Source organism: Ursus arctos, unplaced genomic scaffold (genome assembly GCF_023065955.2).
Source record: "Ursus arctos isolate Adak ecotype North America unplaced genomic scaffold, UrsArc2.0 scaffold_21, whole genome shotgun sequence".
Taxonomy (NCBI): domain Eukaryota; kingdom Metazoa; phylum Chordata; class Mammalia; order Carnivora; family Ursidae; genus Ursus; species Ursus arctos.
In genome coordinates, this window is record NW_026622886.1 from 2,982,993 (window position 1) to 2,995,244 (window position 12,252).

A 12,252-nucleotide genomic window follows, 5' to 3' on the forward strand; every position below is an offset into this window, starting at 1 on the left:
TGCATGACACCGGGGATGGGGCACGGGGGACACTAAGCCATTTGGGCAGGGCCCTGCCCCCCATACCTGGGGCAAAGCAGGTGGTAGGGGAGGCCCGAGGGCCCTAGGGGTTGGACGGGGCCATTTGTGACAGGGGACAGGCCCACTTGCCTGCACCTCAGTCACTCAGTGCCCCCACCTCCTCCCTCAGGGTGCTGGGCTGACCCCAGGACTCCAGGTCTTGGGCCAGCAGTGCTCCTAAGGGCCTCCTGAGGGACAGCCAAGGAGGGGTGGGGGACAGATCCTGAAAGGCCGTTCTGCAGGTGGACCTAGAGCCCCTTCCCAGCAGAAGGGCAGGGGCATCTGGGAGCCTCAGACGCCACCACCCAAACACGGAGCTTTGCTTTTGCTCCTAAGCAGACGCCCTTGTTAGATGGACGAGTTAAGTTCTGTAAAGCAGGAAGAGGCCAGTATTTGTGGGCTAGTATTTATAGAAAGTCCTCCACCCAAACAAAACCAAAATAAAGCAAAGGAACTCCCTGAATGTCCACTATCTGGTGACAGGGGGAGGGCACCGTCCTGGTGACCCGAAGCTCTGCTGGCCACACCACTCCTCACACACCAAGAACCGGGTTCCCTGTCAGGAAAAGCGAGAGCTGCCCACTGGAGGACCCGGCCCGTGGCAGGAGAGAACGGCCCCCCTCTCTAGATGTGCGGGGACAGGGAGGGATGCCGGACACCCAGCGCTCTCCCGTTGGGCTGTGGGCCGGCCCTGCGGTCCCATCAGAAGGCTGCGGCTTGCACCCCAGCTCTGCCGCTCCCCGGCCTGGTGAGCTGGTGCCGGCTGAGAGGACAGGAGGAGGCACCCAGCCCCCCAGGCCTCCGCAGGGTACACGAGACCAGCACTCTTAACACCCGATGTGTAAGACCACCTATTATTACTCTTTCTTTATTGCGGTAAAAAAGTGATTCTATTTCTAGAGACCAAACAGCATCACAGAGACATTCTTGGAAGAGAATTCTCTTTGTTCGCAAGCCCTTGCGGCAGACTTTAAATCCGCTCACCTGCGGACCAGAGATGGCTTTGCAGCGGAGGGCGGTCGGGGCCCACGGCCCAGAGGCTCTGGTTCTCCTCAGGAACCGCCCCCTGCCCCCGTCCGCACCACACCGGCCACAGGGAGACGCATTCCTGCACTGCAGTGACCCAGCCTCGGAACTGGCCTTGGACGGCCCAGAGTCCAGGCACCCGGAGGCCGCACTCCCCGGTAAAAGCTGTGTCTGGGGCTGCGCAGGGCAGGAGCCTGGGAGCGGGGGAGGGGTGGAGGGCTCCAGGGCAGCTCCAGAGGCTGATCGAAAGGTCTGGCTGCGGCTCTGCCACCGACCGCAGCAGCGACAAGCTGCGAGTCCCCTGGGCCCGCCTGCTCTTCTGCCAGCAGGAGCGGCACCGCCAGCCTCTGCCCACCGACGGCGGACAACGTACGCTCTCAGCGCCGGGCCCATCTGACCCCGTCCCTAAGTGTCTGTAAAGGTGGGGCGTGTCCCTGAAGCCCTCTTCACCCAGGGCACCTGGTATCCAAGACCTTCTTTCCCACTGTCCTTTCAAATGCGCCCCCCCACCCCCAGCCTGACTGTTTTTTCCCTAAAGCCGGGAGAGCCTCACTGTCAGCGGTAAAGCTGGCTAACTTTCGCGGCTCCCCAGCCTGTGGCCTTCCTCGGTAGTGGCGAAGGGAAAACAAAGGAGGCTTCCCCCCCCCCCCCCCCCCCGCCATCCGGGCCTCCCCGCTCCTGGAGGGGCCTGACTACAGCGGCCACTCTCCTGGCCTGGTCCGGGCACGTCCTCACCTCTCCTGCACCCCCATATCTGGGGAAGCCCAGCCACGCCCAGCCTACCCCCTCCGGTGGGCTCCAGGACCAATGCTCCTCCAGGACCGATCCCCTCTCCTTCCTTTCCACTTGACCTGCCCCTGTGCAGCCACCCAGGCTCCCGACGCTTCCCTTGGTCTTCCTGAGCACTGCCCACTGGAAACAACCCAGGGAGACCGAGGGACGGGTGCAGGCTTCGAAGGTGCAAACGCCACCCGGGGCTCCACTCCGGAGGCTGAAGAAGGAAGGGGGGAACCCCCGCCCAGGGCTGCGAGGGCAGAGAAAGCGGTGGCGGCCGGACCCACGGCATGCTGGGCCACAGAACTCCTCGCTTTCTGCCCCACGTGCAGGCTCACGGCCAGCACAGCTTCTGCCTTCAGCCGTCTGTTCGAGAAACAGCAACGGTCCTGGCTGAGTCTGCCTGAGGGAGTGGCCTCCAGCCCCGCTGTGCCCCGACAAGGTCCGCTCTGCAGGGGTGCTCACCGAGAGAATGTTCTCTGCAGCATGAGTACGGCAGGGTGCGAGTGTGGGGCAGGCTGAAGACGGGGAGCTCCCTGGCCCCCACGGCATAGGCAGATGGCAGGAAAAGGCCCATCCGGCCCCAGAGCTGGGCCCCCTTGTCCCCAGGCAAGGTCCTGCTCAGGCCACATTCCCCAGCTGGAGCTATGGTGCTGTCATCACGCTCTGCTCGCCATGGTCCACGCTCCAGAGGCGGTAAAACTCAGCAAAGTCCACGTAAGGCTCGACGCGGCCATCCTCGCCAGGCGGGAGAGAGTGGGCAGGCCGGGAGCGGAAGAGGCCCCCGTCCGAGCTGGAGCTGCTGCTCTGCGTGTGCGTGGCAGTGGACTGCAGCGTCAGGGTCGGGCTCTGGCTGTGGGGACCACAGGGGACAGTCAGTCAGGGACAGACAGGCCCTGCCTCGGCTGGCCCCTCCGGCCATCAGAGCCAGCCTAGTCGGATGTTCTTAAGGGCAGATGAAAAATCAAATGTATTTTCCAAGCTCTAGCTCTGTGTGGCTCCTTCGGTTAGCTAGAAGTTAATAAAATGGATGACTCGGTTCAAGGGCTTGACCACGCATCCTAGTGGCTGCGGCCTCGGACACAGAACATGTCCCTCAGAGCCGTGCCGAGCTAGAGCCAGTGCCCTCCAGCTTCTCCAAGTCCCACTGATCACAGGCGGGCCAGGGCTCTTCTTCCCAGACACCCTCCTCACTCCCTCCTTCTCATTCCCCTCTCACTGGCTGGGTGGGGACTGGCCCCCTGTTGTCAGAGCTCCGTGGGCACCCCACTCTGTCACAAAGCACCTCACGGCCGGGCATCACCTGCTAGCCTGCTGTCCCACACACTCCTGGCACTGTCCAGCACCCAGCACTGGCCCACCCACAGGGGGCCCACCTAACACTCAGATACAAGTCGAAGGGAAGGGGCTGTTTAGGGGCCCCAGGAGCAGAGGTGAGGAAGGATGGCTGGTTCTCCTGGCTGGTCTGGGACCCCTGCTGTGCCGCTATGCCTCTGTGGACACTGCTGGTGGTTTCCTCCCGGCAGCCCTGCAGGGGAGGGGAGGGGAGGGCCAGCCCTGTGCACCTGGGGTGCCCACTGCTCCGTGGCCCCGCAGGCCCCTCTGGCCCACAGCAGCAGCAGCTGTGGCCGCAGCGGGGGCAGGGAGAAGGGAAGGCCCCTGGGAGGCCGAGGCCCACAGCACCACTCCCCCCTGGATGGCCCTTCCAATTGGCCACATCCTCTGAGTGGGCTGGGTGTGGCATCCCTATTATTCTGTGCAGGGCTGGAATGTGGAAACCAGATCCCAGTCCCCTGGTGTGGTGGGGTTGGGGGGGTGGACATTCCACCGAAGTGAAGGGGCTGGAGGGACACTGGACCTGTGAGGCAGGTCTGCAGGGAGGAGGGGGCCAGCCCACTCACCCCTAGGCTCTGGGCCTCCTGCTGCCCACCTCCCCCACCGTCTTAAACTAGACGACTCAACTTTAAAGCTAAAATGGGAGGTTTTAGTCAGAGCCCCGGCTCTGACAAGCCAGCACAGGCCAAACAACGTCCTCCAAGCACGGATGCCATTGGGGAGGCTCTGAGATGGGGAGAAGATGGGAAAAGAGAAAAGAACAGGAAAAGCTTCCCATTAAATGAAAAGGAATCTGGGACCCTCAGGAAAGCACGAACAGCAGGCTGTCCGCATCAGTGGCCTGTCTCCTCTGTCGCCTCGCAGCCTGCCTCGCCCACTCTGCCCCTGAACCTCCAGCCCTCCCAGGTCTGGGTTCAGTGAGCTGCTGGAACCTGCAGGGCTGCCTCCTCCTGCCTCCGTGTCTGAGGAGGACCCCCAGGGATGGAACTGGGGGAATGTGAGAGGTACGAGACTCCAGCGCACCCCGTCCAACATCACTCGACCTCAACACTCGGCCCCCTGGCCAATCCCGTCCAGGCACCGAGGGGCTGTCCCAGGAGGCAGGCCTGAGGGGGCTGGGGGTGGGGTGAGGCCTTACTTGGTGAGGGTGGGAGTGGCTTCGTCCAGGGTGGAAGCACTGTGGGCCCCATTGACCAGCTGGCCCTGGGAGGGCATGACAAGGGAGAGGGTCACGCTGGTCTTGCTGGTGCTCTGGGCGCTGGAGTACGGCACGGAGACAGGGTACACGCGTCCTCCTGCAGCTTGGGGAGGAAGAGAGCGGTGGGCCACAGGAAGTGGCTGAGGGGGATCCCTGGGGTGGTGGAAACAGGGCTGCCGCGGGGCCTGATGGGGGCAGCGTGGGCAGCGGCCAGGCCCGGCTCCCGGAGCTGCCCCCTGGGACAGTGAAGGGGTGTCTGTCTCATGTCAGACCCTTCCAGGCAGGCGGGGGGCTCCTCTCGGCGACAAAGCACACTGGTGCTCAAAGCAGGAGCGCATGCGCCAAGCTGCCTGAAGGAAAGGGTTACTGCCGGGCTTCCCACGGCGCTTTTAGCCCAGGGGTTAAGTTGAGGTTGGCCCAACAAAAATACGGTCGCAATAACAACAAGTTAGAGAAACTCCAGTAACCCCGGTGTCCGTGGGGAAACAGATCCATCCGCGCTGCTCACGCGCTAAGCCCTGCTTGTTCAAAAAAAGAAAAAGAAACGCAGCCCCTAGGAATTGATGGTCTCGACACAGAGCAGCCCAGCGAGAGAAACACAAAATAACGAGCACCTCGCTTCCCGAGCAACCTGATTACAGAATTACAAAGGCAGAAAATAAAGCCCTTCAGCCTCACCCCAACACGGCCCAGAGACAGAGCCAGGCTTCGGGGGACCCTCTGGACAGAGGTCTAACCTCGCCTCCCTCTCTTCCTTCCAGAGCCTCAGCTCCTCAGTACAAGGATGTGTCACTGGCGCCTAGGGTTTAAGGAGGCCTGAAAGAACTCCATGGGTAAAGGGCCAGGCACCCAGTAGACACCCAAGCACTGACAGCCATCATCCCTATCACGTGGCCTGGCGGCTTGACAAAGAGCTTGTTCACGCACTCGGGCCTTTAGGAGGTCGGCCGGGCAGGTGCTAGGATCCTCATTTCACGGGCAAAAGGAAAAAACAACAAACAGCTCGGAGAGCTTTAAAGTCAGAGAGCAGATTAGAACGGTTCCAAGCCAGGCCTCTGGCTCCATGGCCCACCCCCACCCGCAGCCCCAGCCGGGCTCTTCAAGTGGCCCCCCCCCCGGCCACACTGCGCACATACCTGGGGCCGGGGATGGTGTGGGCTGGCTCATCTCACCCAGTGGGTAGCCAAAGTTCCTCACCAGCAGGGTCATGTCCTCGTGCCTCGGGCAGAATTTGGCACGTTCGCCGCCACTGGCAAAGGTGTCCCCGTGGATGCGCTTCACCCGGTCCACCACAGCCTGGGCCACGGCATCCAGCGACGTCTGCTTGGCGAACTCGGTGTCGATCATGGCAGCGATCTCCTGGGGGGAGGGGGAGCGAAACCTGGTGAGGAACAGGGAGGGCGCGCCCAGGACTGCGGCCCACAACTCCGGAGCCTAATCAAGATGCTTAGGGGGCATCAGCCAAGCAGGTGAAGGAAGTCTCCACCACCCAAGACTGTAATCCGAGCTTTTCAAGGTATTCAGGATAATTCTTCTAGAACTTTCTCATTAGAAAAGGTGTGACCTTGTGATCTCTCCAATTGTTGGCTTCCACACCAATAAAATGGGGGATAATAGCCACCTCGCTGGGTTATCAGGTGGCTTAAATTGCACAATGGGTGGGAGGGCACTCTGGAGCACACAAAAAAGCCCAGAATGAATTATTATTATTATTAAGTTTCCTTTCCTGGAACAAACTACCGGAGGCTACATTACGCATTTTTGTTAGAAACGGGGAATACAGAATGCAGACGGCCCGCTATCCAGTTTATTCTAGAACCCAGCAAAAGCCACTGGATAATTCTTTGGCAAAGACCAAAAAAAAGGAAAAGAAAAAAGAATCACACTGACAGTAAGTTCACAAACACAAAATCCTCCACATGATGGCTGGCCAGAGTCTCTTGGAGGTAGGAGGGCTTGGGCAGGTCACAGGAGATGACCCGAGCCCCGTCTGGGGTGGGCTCGGCTCTGTCACTGACCTCAGGCAAGCCCCTAAACTCCAGTGAGCCCCAAGTTCCCTACCTCGACGTGGCAGTAAGCCCCTGCGCCCTGGGTTACAAGGCTACTGGCAGGAACAATAAGATAAAATAGATGAAAAACCTTGAACACGGATTATCAGGAGACAGGCACATGAGACACTTTCCTCCTAATTTTTAATTAAGAAGAGGACAAAGCAGAAAAGGTTACTTTTCTACAGAAAGCACAAATGGAAGGAGAGACACAACCTGAATTCACTATCCAAGCTCAGGGAAAGGCAGCTTCCCTTCAAAATCATCCTTGAGGTGACTGTCTCGAAGCCATGGGTTAAGGACAACTGTCTGACATGTGTGCTCCCAGCACAGGAAAAATAAGCGGCTCCCACTGGCTGGAGACCTAAGCTTATCACACTTCGCCCTCACCACAATCCCAAAAAGGTAGATGTTATCACCCCCTGTCAGAGACAAGGAGCGAGCTGTGAGCTAGTGCGGCTCCGCTCTGAGGGGAGGTGCAGGCGGAGGGAGGCTGAGGCTCAGGCCACACACTTCGGCTCTCCTCCTCGGACACACTCCAGAGCAATGTGCCCACGGAAATTCACTTCCCGGGGCCCTGGGGGCTGACCCTGCTTCAAGCCCAGAACAAGCACACTTCTGGGTGGGATGGCTGTTCTCGGAGCGCTGGGCATTTTCTTCCCCCAGCTTTGAACGCACAGAAGCTGTCTGGTGAGGGCATTTGAGAACCGCAGCTCTGGGTCCTGAGCACTGTGGAGCGAGCAGGAGGGCTGGCTGGGTCCCCAGGGGAGCATACCACACTGCGGGCTGTCTGGCGGCGCTCTGCCCGGGGGTGGGCTCACCTGGTTGGCCTGCCCAGGCCCGTGGGCGGCCTCCAGAGCCTTGTAGAGCCCCTCCGACATCAGCACCAGGAAGCCAGTCACCCCGTCCAGGGGCTGCGCACCGTGGATTTCGGGCTCCGCGATAATCGGCTTGGACTTGGCGGCGCTGTGGGAAGAGAGTGTGGAGAGCGCTGCGCTTGGAAGGGCCCCAGGGGACGTTTCTTCCGCTAAGGGCAAGAATCCACCCAGGATGTAAAGTCAAATGCACATCTGACAAGAGGAAAGAAACAGAGGAAAGAGAAAACCAGAAAAATAGACCTGTCTTCTGAGGGCAGCTCCTCACGTAAAGCTCTGAGGGCCCGGGGAGCCAGTGGGGTGGCTGGGGTCAGGACAGTGAGGGTCGGGTGCCCGATCCTGGCCCCAGTCCCCATCTCCTGTCTACAGAGCCCGTCCTGTGGCAGTAGGGACAGCAAGAGGGTGGGGATCACTTTTAGAAGCCCCCGTCTCCCCACGTCCACTCCCCAGGTGCACAGGGACCCTTTCCTGAGGCGCTAGCAGAACCAGTAACGTCACAAAGCTCTAACACGTGCGTGCGCACGCGGAGGCAAGTCTAAGATGTTCCCAGCAAGGGCATCTGGAAGAGCAGAGTCTGAAAACATTCCGGGAGCCCATGAGCAGGGCCCGGTGAGCACAGCTGCAGCCTCGCTCCGGGCGCCGGGCAGGAGTGCCGCCAGCCTACCCTGTGCTGCGCAGGGGGAGGACAGCAGCCGTCGGGAAACGAGGGGGGTGCAGGGCGTGGAAAGAGTAGGCCAGCACCTCCGGGTGTTTTGGGAAGGGTGCTTCCCCCTCCAAACACACCCCCATGCACTTGTGCACAAGAGCTCCAGGGCAGGATACGGGAGACCAGCAGCTTCTGGGGAAGGAGTCCGGGCTCGGGGTGGGAGGAGAGCTTGCACTGTGTATCCTTAGCGCTATTTGAATTGTTTTAAACCACATATGTACTTTCCAATTAAGCACACAGAACCCCACAAATTAGAGACCAAAGTTTCCAAACCCAGTTGCCAAAATCTGGGGAGAGTAAGGAGTTATAACTCATGCTTTCTAGGCCATGGGGAGTCTGCTCCGATGCTGGGGCCTTTGGTAGGATTCCCCCCCACGGCTCTGGTTGTGACATCAAATGCTGTGAGGGGCAACACACACCTCCCTGTCCCCCCCAATACCCCATACACCCAAACCACACCCCTACATACGTACCACAACCTCCCCCCCACATCATGGACACATACACACACCACACACACACCACACACACCCCCACCCCCTACACACATACACACACCACACCCACCGCCCCCCCCACATACCCTCCCCCCACACCCACCACAGCCACCCACCACACGTAACACACACACACATACACACACACCATTCACCACATGTCTATTTTCCCCATCAACGTTCAGGGTGTTGCTCCAGATTCAGGATGCCTGGGTTCAAGTCCTGCCTCAGCCCTGCTACCCCTGTCACCAGGCAAGCTCCCTGCCATCTCCACATCTGCTTCCTCAGATGAACACACCTTCGGGGCCACAACAGTACGGACCTCACGACCTGAGTGAGGACTGAGTAAGACTGTGTGAAGAGCTGGGCACAGGCCTGGTACAGTGACGGCCCATAGTCTGCGCCACTGCCCATCTGCTGCTGCGATCACTGGATGGCACCCGAAGGGAAGTGTTCTCGGAAGGCCATGTCCACTTCGTCTCTCACCTCTGCCCCCGGCCCAGCCATGGGCAGCAGTGACCAGCAGGCCTGCGGGCCGTCCCTATCCACCCCCGGCGGCTCCCGCCAACGCTGGCCACTCCTGTCAGGCCCTGTGGCACTGGTTGCTGCCCTTGGCTTTGACGCACTTCCCCAACCTGACCCCTTGCCAGCCCAGCTCTACGGAACCTCCACTCCCGGCCTGTCGGGTGTAGGGCCACACCCCAACCTCCCTGGGAGGAAGAAAAGTCTTCCTGGGCTCTCAACTACCTCAACTGCATCTTTTTGTCCCTAGAGCCTCAAATCTGCTTCTGCCCAGACCGTCTGGCCTTACAAACGGGGCCGCTGGGCCGGCCACCTACCTGAGTAGGTCGATGTCCGTGTAGCCATATTTGACCTTGTAATCCCCGATGCGCCTGGTGCTCTCCTGCCCACAGATGACCCCCACCTGCTTGATCTTTCCTGCGTCCAAACCTGCCAGAGGGAGAACAGCACAGTCCCAGATCCGCTCATCAGGAACGAGAAGGGCGTACAGACACAGCCCCAAGACAAGGCAACGAGGACCCGCTGGATGGAAAATGAAGCCACACTAGGCACCCTCGGGAGCGGCTCACACCAAGCGCCCCAGTGTCCTCAGTGCCCAGCCCCATCAGAATGCCCCCTTCCTCACAGGCCCCGGGCAGGGAGGGAGCGGCTATGCCGTGCTGGCTGCATCCTTGGGACTTCTCCGGCCTCTCCATCTCCAGCAATCCTAACACCTCCCGCAGGCCCAGTACTCCTGGAAACGCTTTACAGGTACGGACTCTTAATCCTCACAACGCCCTGAGGCAGGTGTTACTACGATCCTCATTACACAGATGGGGAAACCGAGGCACAAAAACTTCCAAAATTCTGACCAGCTGGTAAGGGGCAGAGCTGGGATCCAATGTCAGGCAGGCTGGTCCTAAGCCCAAGGTCACAGCCCAAGCACCTCACTCCTCCCCCTACACAGCCCCCAGAAGAGGACACAGGGCGAGCCATGGGGATTGGCCCCACCCTGACTCACCCAGCTGGGAGAGGCGGAAGAGCTCGTCCTCGTTCTCCGTGGTGTGGTCCACGTTCAGCTGTGTCACCTGCAGCCCGTCCACCGTGGATTTGCATAAAAGGGCACGATTTGTACCTGCAGGAGAATTCGAGCAGCTGAGCCAAGTCTGTGTACAGGGAAGAACAGGACGTGTTGAGCAGAGAGAGAGAGGGAGAAGGCAGGCATCTCACACAGGGAAATCCTTGAAACAAGCAAAGAAAATAGGCTTAGACCACTGGGGTGAGTCACCAGTCAGGGCATGCTGATGATATTAAGGAATTAGGTTAAACTTTTCCAGTGTCATCCTAGGATAATTATCATTTTACTCGGAGACCTTTTCTCTAGGGAGACATACTGAACTATTTACAAAGAGATAACATGACATGATGTCTGGGGTTCGTGGGGACAAAGGGCTGGAGAGGAAATGAGACTGGCCTCAAGGAGGTGACTGCTGGGGCTGGGGGGATGGGCACACAGGTGTTCACTCCCTGCTTCTCACCCTATCTTTACACGTTTTTGAATTCTGTCCACAATGAAATCTTAAGGAAAAGAGGGACATTATCAATGGGGTCTCTAGACCGCTCCTACGGTAATCTGCACCCTGTGGGTATGGCCTTCTTGGGTTCCCATATGGCCTCTTCTTTCCCACAAATCCAAATATCCCTATGGCCCGTCACCCAGCCCACCTCGCTGCTCTTCATGGGATGCTGAGTGGGTCCTCCACAGCCAGGCAACCTCTTCCAGAAGAGGAAGCCACTGAGGCGACCCAGAGAGGGGACACAACTCACCCACAGCCAGCTGGGGCAGAGCAGGGACTAAAGCTGGGAGGCGGGTCTCCTAGCAGGTACCTCTAACTCCCCATACTGGGACTGGGGCATTCCTGTGCAGAAACGGTGAAATGAACCCCATGGCCTCAGGAGACACGGGCTGGAGGGCTGACGTGTCTGGGAAGCAGACCTCCCAAAGAACACACAGACCTTGAGGCTGACCTTCTCTCGCCCAGCACTCCCACCCTGGGACAGGCAGGTGGCTCACCGACATTGGCGACGTAGAGCTTGCTGTTGAGAAGGACCGCCACGACAGCCATGGCTCCTCCTGAAATCTCCCTCTCCAGCGCCTTGAGTCTTTCGAGGATCTTCTGATACTGAGGAGGCAGCTGGTGCTGAGGGACACCCTACAGGCCATCATCAGGGGGGTCAGAGCAGGCTGGGTCCTCAGAGACCATCTCTCCAGCTGTCCCTCCCTTAAAAAGCAAGGCTCCGAGGGCCCGGCCGGCACGAAGCCGCACTGCAGCTCCAGGGCACACTTCTCACAGGAAGGCCAGACGTGACCTTGCTTGTCCTGTTGGTTCTGGAAGTGCCTGTGGCTGATGTGGGTGGGTGGGTGATGAGGCTATGGACAGGTTCAGGTCGAGGACTGATCCTTCACTGCCCACCCCCATGCCGAGCCTGGGTGAAGCTGCCCACAGTGGGCCAGGGAGGCCCCTCGGATGGGCCTCAGCAAACGCACTGTTGCCTAGTCCCTCAGTCAGGAACTGTCCCTCTAACTGCCGCTCTGGCCCAGTCATGTCAATGGCTGGGGAGTGACATGGCAGGTAAGTCCCTGTTCCTCACGAAGCTGGACCTTGGGGTGCTTCCCCTGGGGAGCCGGCTGGGGAGATTACCTCTGGCAGCTGGGACTGGAGGCTTGCCTTCTCAGCCAACGCATCATCGATGGACTCCAGGAAGCTCCTCTCCACCACATCGAAGGCCTGGAGGCACAGGACAGGGAGGGGTGTCAGGGGAAAGGCCAGTTCAAAAAGCACTGTCACCAGATACTGAAATGCCTATTAATAGTGACAAATTCTGGGGGCGCCTGGGTGGCTTAGTCAGTTGAGCATCTGCCTTCGGCTCAGGTCATGACCCTAGGGTCCTGGGACCAAGCCCTGCGTCGGGCTTCCTGCTCAACGGGGATCCTGCTTCTCTTTCTCTGCCCCTCCCTCCTGTTCTGCATCCCCCCCCCCCCAATAAATAAAATCTTTAAAAAAAAATAGTGACAAATTTTGTTCAAACTGCAGGTCATCATGAGATAGGGGCCTCACACATGGCACTGCAAGGCCTGTGGCTCCTACAGAGCCATGCTGGACAGAGACGTCAGCCCCATGGGGCTGGAACCTTCCAGGTAGCACTGCAGACATCAGAGGGGCAGGAGCCG

At 59.5% G+C, this 12,252-nt stretch overlaps 1 protein-coding gene across 5 annotated transcripts in view; it reads right to left on the minus strand.

Moving 5' to 3' along the window:
• Positions 1-902: 902 nt before the first annotated feature.
• Positions 903-12,252, minus strand: part of TAB1 (TGF-beta activated kinase 1 (MAP3K7) binding protein 1) — a 32,881-nt gene continuing 21,531 nt past the window's right edge. For 3 of the 5 annotated variants that reach the window (XM_057316335.1, XM_026479600.4, XM_026479599.4), the window contains exons 4-11: positions 11,723-11,809; positions 11,095-11,233; positions 10,042-10,155; positions 9,359-9,470; positions 7,263-7,407; positions 5,530-5,752; positions 4,334-4,496; positions 903-2,713 (exon numbers count right to left, since the gene is read on the minus strand). In XM_057316335.1, the coding sequence (XP_057172318.1) occupies positions 2,506-2,713; positions 4,334-4,496; positions 5,530-5,752; positions 7,263-7,407; positions 9,359-9,470; positions 10,042-10,155; positions 11,095-11,233; positions 11,723-11,809 (1,191 nt within the window). In that variant the 3' untranslated portion in view covers positions 903-2,505. Of the gene's footprint in view, positions 2,714-4,333; positions 4,497-5,529; positions 5,753-7,262; positions 7,408-9,358; positions 9,471-10,041; positions 10,187-11,094; positions 11,234-11,722; positions 11,810-12,252 lie in introns of those variants that run through there. The other 2 variants (XM_057316337.1, XM_057316336.1) reach the window with 2 other exon arrangements.